Source organism: Meriones unguiculatus, chromosome 14, assembly GCF_030254825.1.
Source record: "Meriones unguiculatus strain TT.TT164.6M chromosome 14, Bangor_MerUng_6.1, whole genome shotgun sequence".
NCBI classification, from domain to species: Eukaryota; Metazoa; Chordata; class Mammalia; order Rodentia; family Muridae; genus Meriones; species Meriones unguiculatus.
The window spans coordinates 69,976,252-69,993,140 of record NC_083361.1 but is presented as its reverse complement, the minus strand read 5'-3'; the positions used below and the strand labels follow the sequence as shown (position 1 = coordinate 69,993,140).

Below are 16,889 nucleotides of genomic sequence, written 5' to 3'. Positions count from 1 at the left end.
GTATGTAAATTCTTATTATAAATCTCACAAACCCTTACCTACAGCAAGATTAACGTAAATACTAGTTTAAAGCGATGATTGAAGCAATCAAAGTAAATAGCTTTAGTTTTACTCAAGTAACTAGAAATTAATTTTAAACAAAGCATATTGTTAATGTTAATGTGAAGTCAAATAGAACAGTCCAGAGTTGCTGGCTTACATACTCAGATACCCATTTTTATTGCCTTGAAATATGTTTCTAAAGTATCTTGTGATATATGCTTTACCCACAGGGTTTATGTATACTTTAAATATGTTTATTGTAATGTGCTCAGACATCATATTTGATTCTGATATTTAAAATACCTGTATTTGAAGGTCAGCATGTCAGTTTTATTTCTGATCTATCCCTGCAGTGCATTTCTAGGTCCTAAAGACCTTTTCCCATATAAGGAATACAAAGACAAGTTTGGAAAGTCAAACAAACGGAAAGGATTTAATGAAGGATTATGGGAAATTGAAAATAATCCAGGAGTGAAATTTACTGGGTACCAGGTAATAGTCTGCATCACAGTCTCTTGTTGTTTCTCATTCTTTGCTTTTAACTCTTACGCATCTTCGTAACGTGTTCTTCATGTTAGTACTTTTCCTTCCATTCATTTGAAGCCAGAGTTGTTCTTTGGCTATAGCAGCATTCTTTGATTAAGTACCAACTCTTGCCCAGTTTGAATTAAGTAGACATTGAAAAATTGACTGTGACAGCTATTGGGTACATTAATTGAATCAGGATTTCACATGCTGCTGAGGTTAGCTTTACTATCTTGGCTTCAAGCAACACTCCTACCTCAGCCTTCCTAGTAGCTGGAATGAGAGATGTGTGCCACTATGCCTGACTCTCACGGTCCTTTATTTTGAAAATGTTCAAAGTAGGCCAAAGTCTTTGAAATTAAAACATAGTGATTGTTTTTCAGTTTGTGTGCTTGCTCTTTTTTGAAAATGTAATTGGCTATTTTTTTCCTTAGACAATTCAGCAACAGAGCTCTTCAGAAACTGAGGGAGAAGGTGGCAACACTGCAGATGCAAGCAGTGAGGAAGAAGGTGATAGAGTAGAAGATGGAAAAGGCAAAAGAAAGAATGAAAAAGGAGGCTCAAAACGGAAAAAGTCCTACACTTCAAAGGTCACTGAAAATCTCCCTCCTACTATTAATGTTTCCTGCATATTCACTAACGGTGTTCAGATTGGGTGGGAGGTACAGCTCCTTGGCAAAGTACTTGCCTAAAACATGCTATTCAGCCGCACCCCCCAACACACAGAGGCAGTAGTATACCAGAGAGAGAAAGTCAAAAACCTTGAGGTACGAGGGGAGTTACTACTGACTCGTCAAGGCTGACCTGCCCTGAAAGTCTTCCATAGATGCTTAGTTGAAGGAAGAAGGTTAAACATCAGGCTGAACCAGGTGCTGAATTGAACTGGGTGAGCAGGAATAAGGAAATTCAACTCCATAAAAAGGGAGAGGGGAGACAATAATAAGTAAATGATGAATGTAAATTGTGAAAGGGGTCAGGAGGGAAATGAATGAGATCAAGAAAGCACATAGTAGGAAAGTGGACAGGCCTTTCTGTGAAGGCAGAGTTTATCCTAAAGAAGGCTGTAGGAGAGGAGCCTTGTGTGGCAGAGGGAAAGGAACAGAGCAGGAAAAGTGAGAAGGGAAAGGTCTTATCGTGCTTGTAAACTCAGCACAGGCATCTCCAGATGTTGAGTAAGGAAAGAGGTAATGCTAAATAGTACAGCCTAGTAAGCTACATTAATGAGTTTGGATTTTGTTCCAGTAACATGATGGTAGATTTACAAAAGGAAAGACTAGGTTTGTTACATAGTAGTTCAAATGTGCAATAAAAAAATCATGAGATTTGTAAAAATGGTTTGTCCTTTAGAAACTTAAAAGCAAGATAAATGGAGCCTTGAAGACCTGAGGTTTATTACATGGTTGAATACTTGAAAAATTACTTGTATTTAGATCCTTGTATTTAGTAGCTGAATATACTTAGGAAACACCTGAGAAAACAAGTACCAAGAGCTTCTCAGACTATTAAAATTCATTTTTGGCAATCTTTAAAACTCACCTAACACACAGGCAAAATTGTGTGCGTGCATTGTTATTTCCTGTGTACCTAACTGTCGTTCTCTGTGTACCTGTTGATTATGAACACAATTGCTAGGACTGGGGAGGTTGTTCAGTGGGTAAGGTGCTTACTGCACAAGCATGAGGGCCAAGTTTGGATAACTCAGCACTCACCTCACATGTGGGCCCGAGTGGCTGTAACCCCTGAGCTGGGCAGCCAGCTGAAACAGGTGATCCTGGAAGGGGCTTGCTGGTCATCCTCACTGTGGGACTCCAGGTTCAGTGAGAGACGCTATCTAAAACTACTAGGTAGATTCAGGCCCTGGGAGTCCATCCATGCTGTGGTGGATAGTCCCATACCCATGAACATGTGGGCCACACTAAATGGACACAGTGAGTATTAAATTTAAAACGAAGCACAAGCTGGAGAGACGGCTCAGTGGTTAAGAGCGCTGGCTGCTCTTCCAGAGGACCTGAGCTCACAACCATCATCACATCCGTTCCAGGGGATCTGAGCCTCCGCAGGCTCCTGTATATGCATGGTACACATAAATTCACACAAGCACACACACACTTACCTAAGAAAAACTAAAAATATTCAAAGCAAGGAAACAGTCAAAAAAGAAGCACAAGCACATGCAGCTGGGAGGAAAAAAGGGTGGGGAGGGAGTTAGACACATGTGATACTCATGTATACCACAATTAGCAAACAAGCAGACAGTTGTCATTGATGGAGATAGTTTATAAATGATAAAAAGAAAAGACTATCCCACTCAGACTGTTTTCTTCCATTGCAGTTATTTTTAGACTGAATTTATTTTAGGTTTCACTTAAACATCCATTTGAGTTATTTTTATTCAATTGATTGCCTGCTGAGCACCTATGGAATGTATTTGCAACCCTGAATTATGAAAAAGCTACATAAGGCTTTGTAGACTTTTAACAATGGATATGTGACCTTTAAATGTCACTATTTCATTACATGTTTCAAAGATCAACAGTTACAAGACTTATAGTTAGGATGAAGTTTAACACTTTACAGCACTGAAGGTGAGAGATAAAGTTTATCTGCTTAAATGATCGTTTAATCTACAATCAGTTAAAAACTATGTTTAATTTTAAAGATTTATTTATTTAAGTATATCTGCATGTATACCTGCATGCCAGAAGAAGGCATCATATTATATTAAATGTGGTTGTGAGCCAGCCTGTGGTTACTGGGAATTAAACTCAGGACCTCTGGAAGAGTAGCCAGTGCTCTTAACTGCTAAGCTATTTCTCCAACTCGGAACTAGCTCAGTAGACCAGGCTGGCCTCAGATTCACAGAGACCTGCCTGCCACTGTCTCCCAAGTGCTTGGATTAAAGGCATGTGTCACTACTCCCCCCTCCCTTTTTTTTTTTTTTTTTTCTCTGTTGGTCTTTTTGCACTATGCTAGGAATTAAACACAGGCATACTAGGCAAATACTCTGCCACCTGAGCTACAGCCCAGCCCAGATTCTAACATACACATTTTTATATACATTTGTGTGTTGGGGTGGGGTAGGGTGTTTTTTGTTTTTTGTTTTTGTTTTTGTTTTTTGTTACAGAAATAATCTAGGCTAGCCCTGGAGCTCATGGTAGTCTTGCTGCCTCAAACTCCCAAATGATGTGATTACAGGTATGAGCCAAGGAGCCAGTCAGAACTGCAGCTCTTTACTGTCAGTACCACATTTCAAACTTTCATGGGTATCAGAATCTGTGCAATGTGGTTAACATGTCTTAAGGCCCCCAGAACTGCAATTTCAGAAGTTTTAGGAAAGGACGAGGAATCTGGTTTGTCAGTCTGCTGATAGGAATAACGCTTGGAGAAACCACTTCCCCTATAATCCTGTTGCTGTCTGGATTCCTACTCTTCTCTTTTCGTTGAACATGGTGAATTTCTCTTAACGTTGAGTAGTCCGCCTTTGCACTGGAAAACTAGTAGCCTATAAGATCTTCTGTAACATCCCATTCTCTTCTATTTATCTAACTTCATTTACCTGTGTGGGGAAAAAATGCAATAATCAAAAGGCCAACATACAACAGATCTGAAGAAAATTACAGCTCTTTGAACAGTAAGGGTATGGCTGATTCATATTAAGCACTAGCAGATACTAGAAAAATATAGATTAAAAATATTTTGTATGCAAGTGAGTTATGGTTAAGGCTTATCAAATCCTTACAACAAATTAACTGGTAAGGAGTTTGGCAGAGTAATAATTTTAGTTAACAAAGCAACAGTTAGGCATAAAACCAATTTAGGACCACACTGATAAAACAGATGATAAATACCAAACGTACAGGAATTATGATCTGAAGAGCTTCACAGAGTTAGCTTGGCAGCTAGACTTCCTGCTAAGATACTAAATATTGTTACCCATTAGTAGAACTCCAGTGATGCCCTAGCTCCTATTGATGTGAGACTTGCTATGTATATCATGCTAAGTGCCAAGAAGCATAAGCTCAGCGTTGCTCACAAACACCCTGCACAGGCATTGGATATATTATGATGTTGTGCATTAGGCCAAGAGTGGCAGATCAGGACTGTTATTTTAGGGTGACTGGATAATGAATTTAGAACATTTCAAGTGCTACATAATTTTTACTAAAATGAAAACGTTACCCTTATATTGGCATATGGGATCTTTAACTGAATATGCTTCAAACTTTGTTAATAAATCTGTTTTTAATCTATAAGTTATAACATTTTAAACTAACGTTTTGGGTGTGTTTTGTAGTTTTAGTCAAGTAAAATAGAAGCAGTCTAATTACGTTACTATCGTGTAACTAAATCTCTTTGTATTTTAGAATTATTTATTTTATGTGTGTATGTTGCCTGCATGTTTGTATGTACAACACGTGTGTATCGCCTGCAGAGACCAGAATGGGGCATTGGATCCCCTGGAACTGGAGTTATGAATGATTATGGGTCATTATATTGGTGCTGTGAAATGAACCTAGGTCTTCTACAAGTAAGTTCTTTTAAGCAATGAGCCATCTTTTCAGCCCATCTTTGCATTTAAAAAAAAAAAAACTGATTATGTATGTAAAGGGCTGAAGAGATGGCCCAGAAGTTAAAAGTACTTACTGTTCTTGTAGAGGAGCAGAGTTTGGTCATTACTCACATCAAACTGCTCACAACTGCTGCTTATACCTACACCGTAGACACACATACACATGCACAAACAGAACTAAAATTATTTTTAAAATCTGATTGGATGAGGGGTCTAAAATACACTAATTCATTTCTGAAAGGCCAAAAAATGATTTGGTTGAGTCAGTTTACCTTAGTTTTTTATTTGCAAAGTACTTGAAGCTTAATTTTTTTTTTTTAATTTACCTCTCTAGTACATACTACTTTTCCTAGAGAAATGATTTCATATAGCCCAGGTTGGACTTAATTCATTATGTAGCCCAGGAATGCCCTTGAAATTGTTGTCATCCTCACTCTATTCCCCTGAGGTCTGGGATTACAGACATGGACCCTCATGCCCAGCATATATAGTGCTGGGGAATCCAGCCCAGGGTTTTCTGCATTCTAACTGAGCTATAATCCCAGCCCATGAAACTTTAGAGAAATGTGGATTTAACAGAAAAAAGATAAGTGGGTCAAGTTCAAAACCTATTAAAGGGACTGCATTAGGACAAGCTGCTTAGCTTTCATGTTTTCTACCCAGTGGACATTCACATGAGTCCATTAGTCATTGTGTATATACTTGAAATTAAACTAATTTTTTACTTAGAAACAAAGAGCACTTACGAGCAGTCATCAAGGTCACTCTGGGCAAAGGCACTTTGCCACTAAGCCTGATGACCAGAGTTAGACGCAGGAACCACTTGATTGCAACAGAGAACTGCCTCCCACAGGTTGTTCTCCGACTTCCTCACATGCCATGGCGGGTGCATGCACCCACACAAATGCATACACACAGTAAGTAAATATAATTATAAAAAATTCAAAAAAGTCTTTTGAAAGGAAATGTTTAAAAATGCTGCATGTCATCATTATAAATATATATATATATAAGACATACAATTAATTGGAGCCATCTTTTCCTAACTTTAATTCTGTTCTGCCAGGTGACTTTGGCTACAAGCTCATTTCAAAATGCAGGATGACAAAGAAAATGACTGGTTAACCAGTATAGCCTTGGTGTTTAGTAATTACTCACAGTTTAACGATTAAATTGTTTGTGTTGTGCTGTGATACAAAAGCTTTGTCAGGATCTTTCTGTTATACCCTGAGCCAGACAGCTGGAAGAGGTATTCTGTGTTGAGTGCCATGTGTTGTCTTAGAAAGTCCACCTCACTTCTCTGGACCTTGGTTTTTGTTCCTATAAAATAGTGGCAAAAAAGGAAAGGATGAGCATGCCTTCTAGTGCTAATGTGTGCTGAGGCAGCAGGTACCCAGCCAGTTGTATTTAGTGGTGGGTATCTGTTTTGTCCAGTTTTTAATACCGCAGTTCTTACAAGAATTAGGTGGTCATCTAGCCCACATCTGCTTCCTTTCCAGCTAGTTATCTGAAGCCCAGAGAAGTGATCTGTCCATCATCACCTAGCCCAGCCTCAGCTTGTGTTCTCTATATGTACTGTCAAGTTGCACAGACCACATACACACCAGCTCTTTATGCACCTCTCTACTTACATTTGTGCATTTGGAGCTCTGCTTTTGACTCTAATTTTTAACTTGTTTAAATGTTTAGAAGTCTTCTAAACAGTCCCGGAAATCTCCAGGAGATGAAGATGATAAAGACTGCAAAGAAGAGGAAAACAAAAGCAGCTCTGAGGGTGGAGATGCTGGCAATGACACAAGAAACACGACTTCAGACTTGCAGAAAGCTGGTGAAGGGGTGAGGCTGTGCTGATGCTTTCCTTATTTCCTCTTAACCTACAAGACATTTCACCTTGGAATCTGTGTCCATGAATTAGCATTAGTAAACATGCAGCTTGTGATGGCCATTCACAAAGCCTGAAAGAATGGGCAGATGTTTAGAATCTGAGAACAAGAGAGGGCCATATGGAAAGTACACCTTCCTGGAAAATTGGAGCCCTGACTATTATTTACTACTTTAGCAACTTCAGAGTATTTTAAAGTAGGTTGCAAATAATTGATACTATGAAATTCAACAGTTCTGTTTCTTTTATCGTAAAGTCAATGGCATGTCCAAAATTGAATATAAGTGTTCAAGCTAGGTTTGAATACTGAAATTTAAAATACACATGTGAACAGAGTCACTTATTTTGGTTCTTGTTGACTTTGGCATTATAGGCAGGTCCACACTCATAAAGTGGTAGGAAGATAATTTTTTGTAATTAGGCATTTCCTTTAGCATCTTCTCTGTATGGCTCACTTGTCTTCAAATAATTACCTGTGGAGACTGAGCACTTGAGGGACAGTGCTTGCCTAACAGGGTTAGCTCCCAGTGCGACACTGACTGAAGGTGTGGGTGAATGGTGTACCCATGGGTACATTGTTACTCTTCTGTTGAACTCTAACTTTGTCTGTTCACCTGTCCCAGTTGCCTCTCTGCTTTTTCTTCCTTCACCTCAGTTTTCTGTCTTACTTTCAAAGTATGATTTTAGTTGTTGTCTTGCTCCTGTCACTCAGGTTAGCCTTCCTCAACTTCCTCCTCCTCCCTCCCCTTGGTTTTTGAGACAGGGTCTTGCTGTGTAACCCTGTCTGGCCTAGTTCTCACCATGTAGCCCAGGCTGGCCTCAAATTTATGGTACTCATTTCACCCTCCTGAGGGCTGGGTCGCAGGGTGCATCGCCACTCTTGGCCTATCTTCTTCTCTTGCAGCATTTAATATCATGAGGCAGTTTCTCCTTCTGACTGTCTTTACCAGTCACCATTCTCTTCTTCCCTGTTTCCTAGAGCTCTCCTTCTTCAGTCTGTGTGGTACACTTCCTTAGAATTCCCATATCCATCTTACCAACACTGTTCAGTTTGACTTGTCTCTGTGTACTCCTAATGATGGCATTTACTCACCACTGTGCTTGTGAAGTTAATTCATTTGCTTATATGTAGTAGCAGATTTGATTTTTTTTTAATTAAAAAATGATTACTTGGTGGGTGGGGGCTGTCACAGCTTGCAAAGGTGCATGTGTAGAGGTCCCAGGACAACTTTTGAAAATCCATACTCTTCACATGAGTCCTAGGGATCCAGCTCAGGTCTTGGCCTTAGCAGAGCATGCTTTCCTTATCAAGCCAGCTTGCCAGCCCTTACTCAGTTTTCAATGTTGTATAATGCTCAGTTTATAAAGCATATATAATGCTATATGAATATGCCACAATTTACTTATTCAGACTGTTAATGGGTACGTGGGCTATTTTTAGCTTAGACAATTTAGAACTATATTGCTATAAGAATTTTTTTCTCCTAGTATACATGCTCAAGTTTTTTTAGGTATGTAGCTACAACTGAAAATGCTGAAGTACAAATTTATGGGTTTCATTTTTACCAAGTCACTTTCTGGAGGAATTGGACCATGTATGCTCAGACCAACAGCAAAGCTCCTGTAGTTAACTTGGTGTCATCTGACTTTCTTACAGTATGTTGGTCTAAAATAATTATTACAGTATGTATTTGTAATGCAGTGTGGTCAATGCTAAGATCAAGGTTTCTTATGTTTATCATGTTCCCTCTCTATGGTACACATTTCCAGGGTTGTTTGTTTGTTTGTTTGTTTGTTTGTTTGTTTGTTTTTTGTGGGGTTTTTTTTTGCCTGTTTTCCCTAGAATTTTTTTTCTAGCTGGTTTATAGGGCTTCACTTGTTCTGTAGGATACTATTTAATAGTTTGTGTCTTCTCTGTTCACTTTCTTTTTCTTTTAGAAAACATACTTTTTAAGTTTTATTATAGTCATCTGTTCACTTTTATTTTGTGATTATCATTTTCTGCCTTTAAGCATGATCATTTCAAACATCTTACTGAGACGGTCTGTTACCTATCATGGGTTTCTGCCTGGACTCACTTATATTTATTTGGTCAGTTACCCACCCTAAACTATAGTAACTTTCTACATAATCATAATAGTTCATAAAGTTAATAACCTGATATTAAACTTATTTAAGTACTTATTACTCATGAGCTATAATAGAATGTCAGCAGGGGCTTTGTCTTCTTGATGCACAAATCTCTTACGAATGGTTCAGCAGATGAATTATCAAAAGGAAAAGTTGCTGGAGCTGTGTTCTTTAAAAGGCAGGAAAGCATAAGATGAGTACACGTCGTGAGGGGTATTAGGGCAGAGATGCAGATTAGTGGGTACTTGGGATGAGAGCTTATAAAAATTCTTGTGTGGTTGCTTCTGTTTTCTAAGGAAACCAGGGTCACTTGAGGGAGTGCGGGCAAAAGTGCTGAAGTTTCACAAGAAAGGAAGTGGTTTAAACACATTACTTAGAAGAACAGAAGAGTGAATGGATGAGAAATGAAGGTGATTGTTGAGGCAGTGGGACTCCTTGGGGCTGGTGGGCACAGGTTTAAAGCAAGCAGTGAGAAGGATTGAGTTTGCTCCATCCAGATGGGGTTGTGCAGGCACAGTGAGGGCAGAGTCATTTCAGCTGAAGTACAAGAAAGGAGGTTGAGGCCAGGGATCTGAGTCTGTGGGGGAGGAGGGGCTAACTATAAAATCCAAAATATGTTCATTTATTAATTAGATTTCTTATGTTCTGTTTTTGTAGTTTCTCATATATTGTAGATACTAATCCCCTGAGAAACGTAGAATTGACAAAGATTTTCCCCCCACAATAGGTTTTCTCTCCACCTCTCTTTCTCTTTTACTGTAACAGGACCTTTTTAATTTTATATAATCCCATTTCTTAATCCTTGGGATTATTTCCTTTTTTTCTCTTCTCTCAAAATTTCTTTTTTTTAATATAATTTTTTTATTTATTACAATTTATTCACTTTGTATCCCAGCTGTAGCCCCACCCTTGTCTCCTCCCAATCCTGCCTTCCCATCCTTCCTCCCTCCTGTCCTCCCATGCCCTTTTCTCAGTCCACTGATAGTGGAGGTCTTCCTTTCCTTCCATCTGACCCTAGCCTATCAGGTCTCATCAGGACTGTGTTTCATAGTCTTCCTCTGTGGCCTGGTCAGGCTGCTCCCCACTCAGGAGGAGGTGATCAAAGAGCCAGCCACTGAGTTCATGTCAGAGACAGTCCCTGTTCCCCTTACTAGGGTACCCATTTGGACACTGAGCTGCCATGGGCTATCTCTTTGCAGGGGGTCCAGGCTATCTCCATGAATGGTCCCTTGGTTGGAGTTTCAGTCTCAGGAAAGATCCCTGTGCCCAGATATTTTTTTTTCTGTTGCTCTCCTTGTGGAGCTCCAGATACTTTCAGGTCTTTCTATCTCCCCCTTCTTTCATAAGATTCCCTGCACCCTGCCCAAAGTTTGGCTATGAGTCTCAGCATCCACTTTTACTGGATAGAGTCTTTCAGAGGCCTTCTGTGGTAGGCTCCTGTCTTGTTCCTTATTTTCACCTTCTTCCAATGTCCATCCCGTTTGCCTTTCTGAATGAAGATTGAACATCTTACCCAGGGTCCTCCTTGCTTAGCTTTTTTGGGTATACAGATTTTAGTATGATTATCCTATATTATATGTCTAATATCCACTTATAAGTGAGTATATGCCATGTGTATCTATCTTTCTGCTTCTGGGATACCTCACTCAGGATGATCTTTTCTAGTTCCTACCATTTGACTGCAAATTTCATTATATCCCTGTTTTTAATTGCTGAGTAGTATTCCATTGTGTAAATGTACCACAATTTCTGTATCCATTTTTGAATTGAGGGACATGTGGGTTGTTTCTAGATTCTGGCTATTTCAAATAAAGCTGCTATGAACATGTCCTTGTTGTATACTTGAGCATATTTTGGATGTATGCCTAGGACTGGATTATGTCTTATGCTGTTAAAGCCAACAGAAAGTCCTTGCCTATGCTTTTGTCTTAAAATACTTTTCCTGTGTTTTTGTTCACTTTTTAAGGTAAAAATTATTGAGAATTACATACATACAAAGTACATAAATATAATGTACTTTGATCAGATCTACTTTCCATTTCCTCCCCTATTCCTTACCACCACTTTCCCCTCTCAACTTCACATTCCTTTCTCTCTAGTATTTTCAAAGTATTAGGTCTTATATAAAAGTCTTTGATCTCATTTTGAATTTATTTTATATGGGATGAGATACAGATTTAGTTCTATTTTTCTACAGGTGTATATCTGGTTTTCCTAGAACCATTTATTGATGAAGTAGTTTCCTCCTAATACATATTTTTTATAAAAATAAAAATTGGGTGTCTGTGTCTGTGTGGCTTTATTTCCAGGTCCTCTGTTCTATATTCCATTGGAATGTATAACTGTTTCTGTATTGACACCATGCATATCACTTTCAGTAATGTAACCATTTCAAATATTGATCCCTCCAACACATGAGCAGGGAACTCTTTCCATCTCCTGCTTTCCAGTTTCTTTCTTCAGTTTCTTCGCTTTTCATTGTGAAGGTCTTCCACCTCTTTGGTTAGATTTATTCCTGGGAATTTTACTTTTCTGATTCTCATTATTAGTGTATAGCAAGCTCATTATTAGTGTATAGCAAGTTTTTTTTTTATTTCTGTATGTTCTTTTTGTATCCTGCTGCTTTGTTAAAAAAGAATTCGCTGATAAAACTTTTGAGATCTTTTAAGTATCAGATTATCAGCTGCATATAGGGATGATTTCTTTTCCTATTTCTATTTCCTATTTCTAGCCCTATTATTTCTTATGTATAGTAGTGTCTTAAAAGGTAATTGCATTACAAATCCATCTAGTGTCTTTCTGTTGCTGTAATAAAACACTGACCAAAAGGGTTTATTTGGCTTCCATTTCAGGTCAGAGTCCATCATTGAAGGAAGTCAGGGCAGGAACTCGGGAAAGGCAGGAGCTTGGAGAGGAAACCATGGAGGAATGTTGTGTGTTGTCTCCACACATTTGCTTTCACCCTGGTTTGTGGTCAGCTAGCTTCCTTACACAGCCCAGGACCACCCACCTAAGGATGGTGCTGGCGGCGGTGGGCCTAACCACTTCAATCATCAGTTAAGACAGTTGCTCTCAAACACGGCCACAGAAACATGGCCACAGATAATCTGATCTGGGTAATCTTTCATTTGAGACCCTCACATGATTTTAGGCTGTGTCAAGTTGACAGCTAATGCTAATGAGGAATCTGAACTTTTATGTTTTAGTTCAGTAAAATCCATTAAGACTATTTGGCAGTTCAAATAGTTTTTAACTTGTTTGGAAATACTGGTTTACTACTACAAATACTGGTTTATTTTATTATATTTTAATAATGTTTCTAAGTATCACTGTTTTTTTAGATCTTGAAATGTCAAGGCACTGTCACATGGAAGATTTAGAATTAAAATTTTCATTTAAATAATCAAATTTTATCACTGGCAACAAATACTGTATTTTTTCTATGAATTAGTAAGTCTCTGTTTTTTTACAAAGTGCCCAATATTAAATCTTTTTCTCGGTGTATAGTAACTACACAGATTGATTACAAAGTTTTCATCCATGTGTGTATATGTATGTGTGTATGTATGTGAATGTGTCTATACATATGCACATACATGCATACATACCATTATATTTACCCAGGCCTGGTCCTTGTTCCCTTTCACCTCCTGCTTATCTCTTTCTTGTTTTAAATCTACAATCTGTATATGAGAGAAAACAAGCTTTCTTTTGCTTTCTAAGTCTTGTTTATGTCATTTAATACAGTGACCTCTAGTGCCAATCATTTTTCTTCAAACAGCATAGTTTCTTTGTGTGTGTCATGTTTTCTTTATCTTTTTGTAGGCACTTAGCCTGATTCCATAACTGGGCTATTGGAAGTGTCACAATAAACAGGGTATATAAGTACGGACCTCTACTGTATGCTGCTTTTGACTCTTTGTGTATATATTCAGGATTGGTGCACATGATCAGCAGTAATTCTGTCTTGTTGATATTTTTTAATTTGTGTGCACGTCTGCGTTTGTATGTGCCAGAGGGCAAAATTGAAAATCCTCCATCATTCTCCATTTTGAAAAAGAAGACAGTTTCTCAGTGAACTGATGCTCACGGATTTTGCTAGGTTGGCTGTATAGTGCCTCTCCCATCTCTGCTTTCCTCTGCAAGCACTGGTGTTACCAATATACACTGCCATACACAGCCTCACAGGGGTGCTAGGGATCCAAAGTCGGGTCCTCTGGCTGGAGCGGCAAGCACTTCAGTCACAGAGCCGTCTCGTCAGCCCTTACTTTTAGTCTTAGAGACCCTCCACACAGATTTCATAGCGGCTCTGCCAGACAGTCTCCCCAGCAGAGTTAGGGCTCCCTTTTCCATCTGTGTCCTCAGCAGCGTTTGATGTGTGTTTTCTTGATTATAGATAGCCATTCCTACTGGGGTGAGATGGACTCTCACTGTAATTTTGATTTTAATCTCATCGCCCAACTCACCAAACATACAGATCATAATATAAATTTTTATATGAAAAGGGTATTCTGTGAAGAAATCCTTTCGGCTTCTACCTGCCATATGTTGGGTATCGTCAGCCTCCCTGTTCTCTAAGGCCTTTTAGCATGTCTAAAATTAAAATAGCTCAAGGTGGACTCTGATGGTACCCTCCACATGCCAGCCAGCATACCCATGTAAGGCATGAAACATGAGCACAGAGCATGAATCCCACCCTTGCTCTCTAGGTAGAGGGAGCATCAGGCCTCGCAGATACCCAGAGCTATATGTCTGTATGCAGACACCATTATGAATTAGAAATTAATGCATGTGAATACAGTAGTTAAACATTTAAAAGTCACAGACTCTGCAGTTGCTCTACAAGCACCCATTTGACAGCACCTTATTTAAAAATAAGGAAGTGTCCTCTTAAAGGTCACGTTGGAGACACTGTCTCTTCTGTGCATTGACAGTACTCTGAGGCAACTGTTGGATCTGCTCCAGAATAGTCTTTAATATTAATTGAGCTGTTGAGTGAATTTCCTGCCAGGATAAACATAGAATTTATTACCTTTCGCATAATATTAATAAAATATACTACTGAAGGTTTCTTTGGTTGATTAACAATTTTTCATGATTTGGGTATTTTCTTCCTTCCAAGAGAAGAGAGTCCTCCAAAGTATCTGAGTATAATCATAAAGCTAGTATTTTCATTTATTCATAAATCAGTTACTAGACATTTCATTTTTCAAGTTCATAGGTTGTAAATATGACTAAAAAAATCAAAGGTCTGCCAGCCTCCTTGTTTGGGGTAGGGACAGAGAAAGTAAAATCTGTTTCTGCTCTTCTATGGGGAATGGTAAGTGTGATGCCTTTTTTTCTGGTACTGGTCCTGTGGTGATTTGATAGGGTCAGTATGACTGGCTTTGGGTAACTGGGATCATCCACAGGCACATGTGTTGATTGGGTTACTTATAAGATACTCAAGCTGTTTTAGAGGAAAACATTTGGGGCCCGAGTTCCTTTTTTTTTTTGTCCATCCCATGAGAACTAGAAGTAATTAATATATTTAGGTTAATGACACAGAAAACAAAAATAGCATCTCCTTGGGGAAATACAACCTGACACAGTTTAAAGTTGGAATTTAAATTGAAATGTAATTCTTGGTCTGTAAGATGGCTCAGTGGATAAAGTAAGTAAGTTGCCACCAAGCCTGATGACCTGAGCCTTGATCCTAACGTGCACACAGGAGAGAACCAGCTGGAGCATGTTCCCATCTGACCGTCACGTGTGCACTGTGACATGCACCCACACATATACAAATGAACACACATTTTAAAGCATAAAATATAAAACAATTAAATTTTTGATTGTTTTTATGAAACAGGAAATTTTTGTCTTTGTCACATGTATCCCACACAAATTTTAAAAGAAATCTGGACTTTGTTTCTTTTCTTTTTTTTCTTTTTTTTCTTCAAAAGTACAAAGTCAGAGAATGGACATACTGACGTTAACTTTTGTACTTGCTTGTGCCATGTGTGTCACGAGTAACTAAAGTTGTAAGTATTTTAAAGTCGTAAATATTTTGCACCTGTGTGTGCGCCTGTGTGGTTTTCAGCTTTATCCAGCTCACCTTTCTTTCAGACAGTACAGCCCTACATTAGGTGCAGGTTACCGTCACTTTAGCAGCTTTGTGCGTACCAGCAGCAAACAGCTCGAGTGGTGGAGCTTGTGACACAGCACACCTTCCCCCTGTCAGCGAGTAGACAAAGCTTCCTCTTCAGGATTTGTTTTTGTGTTTTTAGCAGAACACTAAAACTAGCATTTAACTTTTTGTGGATTTTAAAAAGCAAAGCTTCTGATGCTGTTTGGCTAAGTCTTGCTGCCGCCATAAATGCTGATGCTGTTTCAGACCTCAGAAAAAGCAGTGCTGTGCTCCAGAGGTGTGGACGGCTTCCCGTGTGAGTACCCCCAGCTCATCTAAGGCTTGTTTTATTTGCTTTCTTACAGACCTAACTACCGTAATGAATGCTGCATATTGAGAGACACCACAAGAAGGTTAAATGTTTGATTGTCTCATTCTTGGATTCGATATGAACCAACACATAGTCTTTGTTGTCATTGACAGAAGCCCAGTATGTGTGTACATTATTCACATTCCTCTCTGTTCTGTTGAAGAGAAAAAGAGACATTTGAACCTTTTTTAAGGTTACTGACTTAATTTTATGTTACTTGGTTGCATGAAGTTGCCCTTAACCACTAAGAATTATCAAGATTTTTGCACAGACTTCTCCATATCTAGGCTTCTTTGCCAAGGCAGTTCTGGTCATCAGCTTCCCGCCTCTACCCCACCATCAGGAAAATAGTAATTTACTCAGTTAAATAGTAATTCCTATTTTTAGATGACTGCTCAACATAATACTTCAGGATGGGATTTTCTTTCTAGCAGAACCCAAGAACCAACTCCTAGATACACACTGTTGGTATATTGGAGATGAAATTAAAATCATCTTTCAGTTCTAAGGCCATGTGTAAAGTTCGACCATATTGTAAAGTACCTATTCTGTATTAGAAATAGCTAGTTGAAACCTATACTTCTCAAAACTCATGTTGCTGTGTACACAACTGAGTTTATATGTGAACCTAGTGAGTCTTTTTGTGTTATACCAAAATAAAGCAAGGATTTATTTTTTTCCCAATGCCAATATGATTTGAGCTGATCACTCAAGATGGTCACTTCACACTTGAAAGCTGAAATCACAGGAGCACTATGGGAAACTAGACAAAGCATTGACTCTTGAATATAGGCTTTTAAAATAAGCTTTTCTTTTGAAACTAGAATTAGAGTAGTTAACATTCATCCACAAGCCATTATTATGTGTACATTATTGTTGCTATTGTGATAATAGAGTCTTATTTATTTTTATGCCAGCTTATACTGTGAGAACACTTAGTCAATTTGGGTTTCATCAACCCTGCTGTGCTTGTCCTTGGAACATCTTTTGTGTATGTTAAAGGTTTGTAGCTGAAAAGTTTACTGTAAAAAAAAAAAAATCAAAGACAAAAAAAATGTATTGTTTTTACAGAATAAATTTATTGGAATGTGTACTGGGAGTAAGGTTTGAGGTTGTAAAGAACCGAGTTAGTGTTACTTGGCTTTATACGTGTAATGTGAAATATTAATGTAATTACTATATTAAAGCAAAGATTGACAGCAAGTTGACATTAGAATTAAGTGCAGGTGAAGATTTTTTTCTGTCATTTTTTCTTTTTAAATAT

General features: G+C 38.4%; 1 protein-coding gene across 1 annotated transcript in view; it reads left to right on the top strand.

Annotated features, from left to right (window-relative positions):
* Hdgfl3 (HDGF like 3) overlaps positions 1 to 16,716 on the top strand; it is a 54,922-nt gene extending 38,206 nt beyond the window's left edge. Inside the window, exons 3-6 of the mRNA XM_021633069.2 lie at positions 396 to 534; positions 1,002 to 1,157; positions 6,827 to 6,973; positions 15,621 to 16,716. Of these exons, the coding sequence (XP_021488744.1) occupies positions 396 to 534; positions 1,002 to 1,157; positions 6,827 to 6,973; positions 15,621 to 15,626 (448 nt within the window). The 3' untranslated portion in view covers positions 15,627 to 16,716. The remainder of the gene's footprint in view (positions 1 to 395; positions 535 to 1,001; positions 1,158 to 6,826; positions 6,974 to 15,620) is intronic.
* The last annotated feature ends 173 nt before the right edge of the window (positions 16,717 to 16,889 follow it).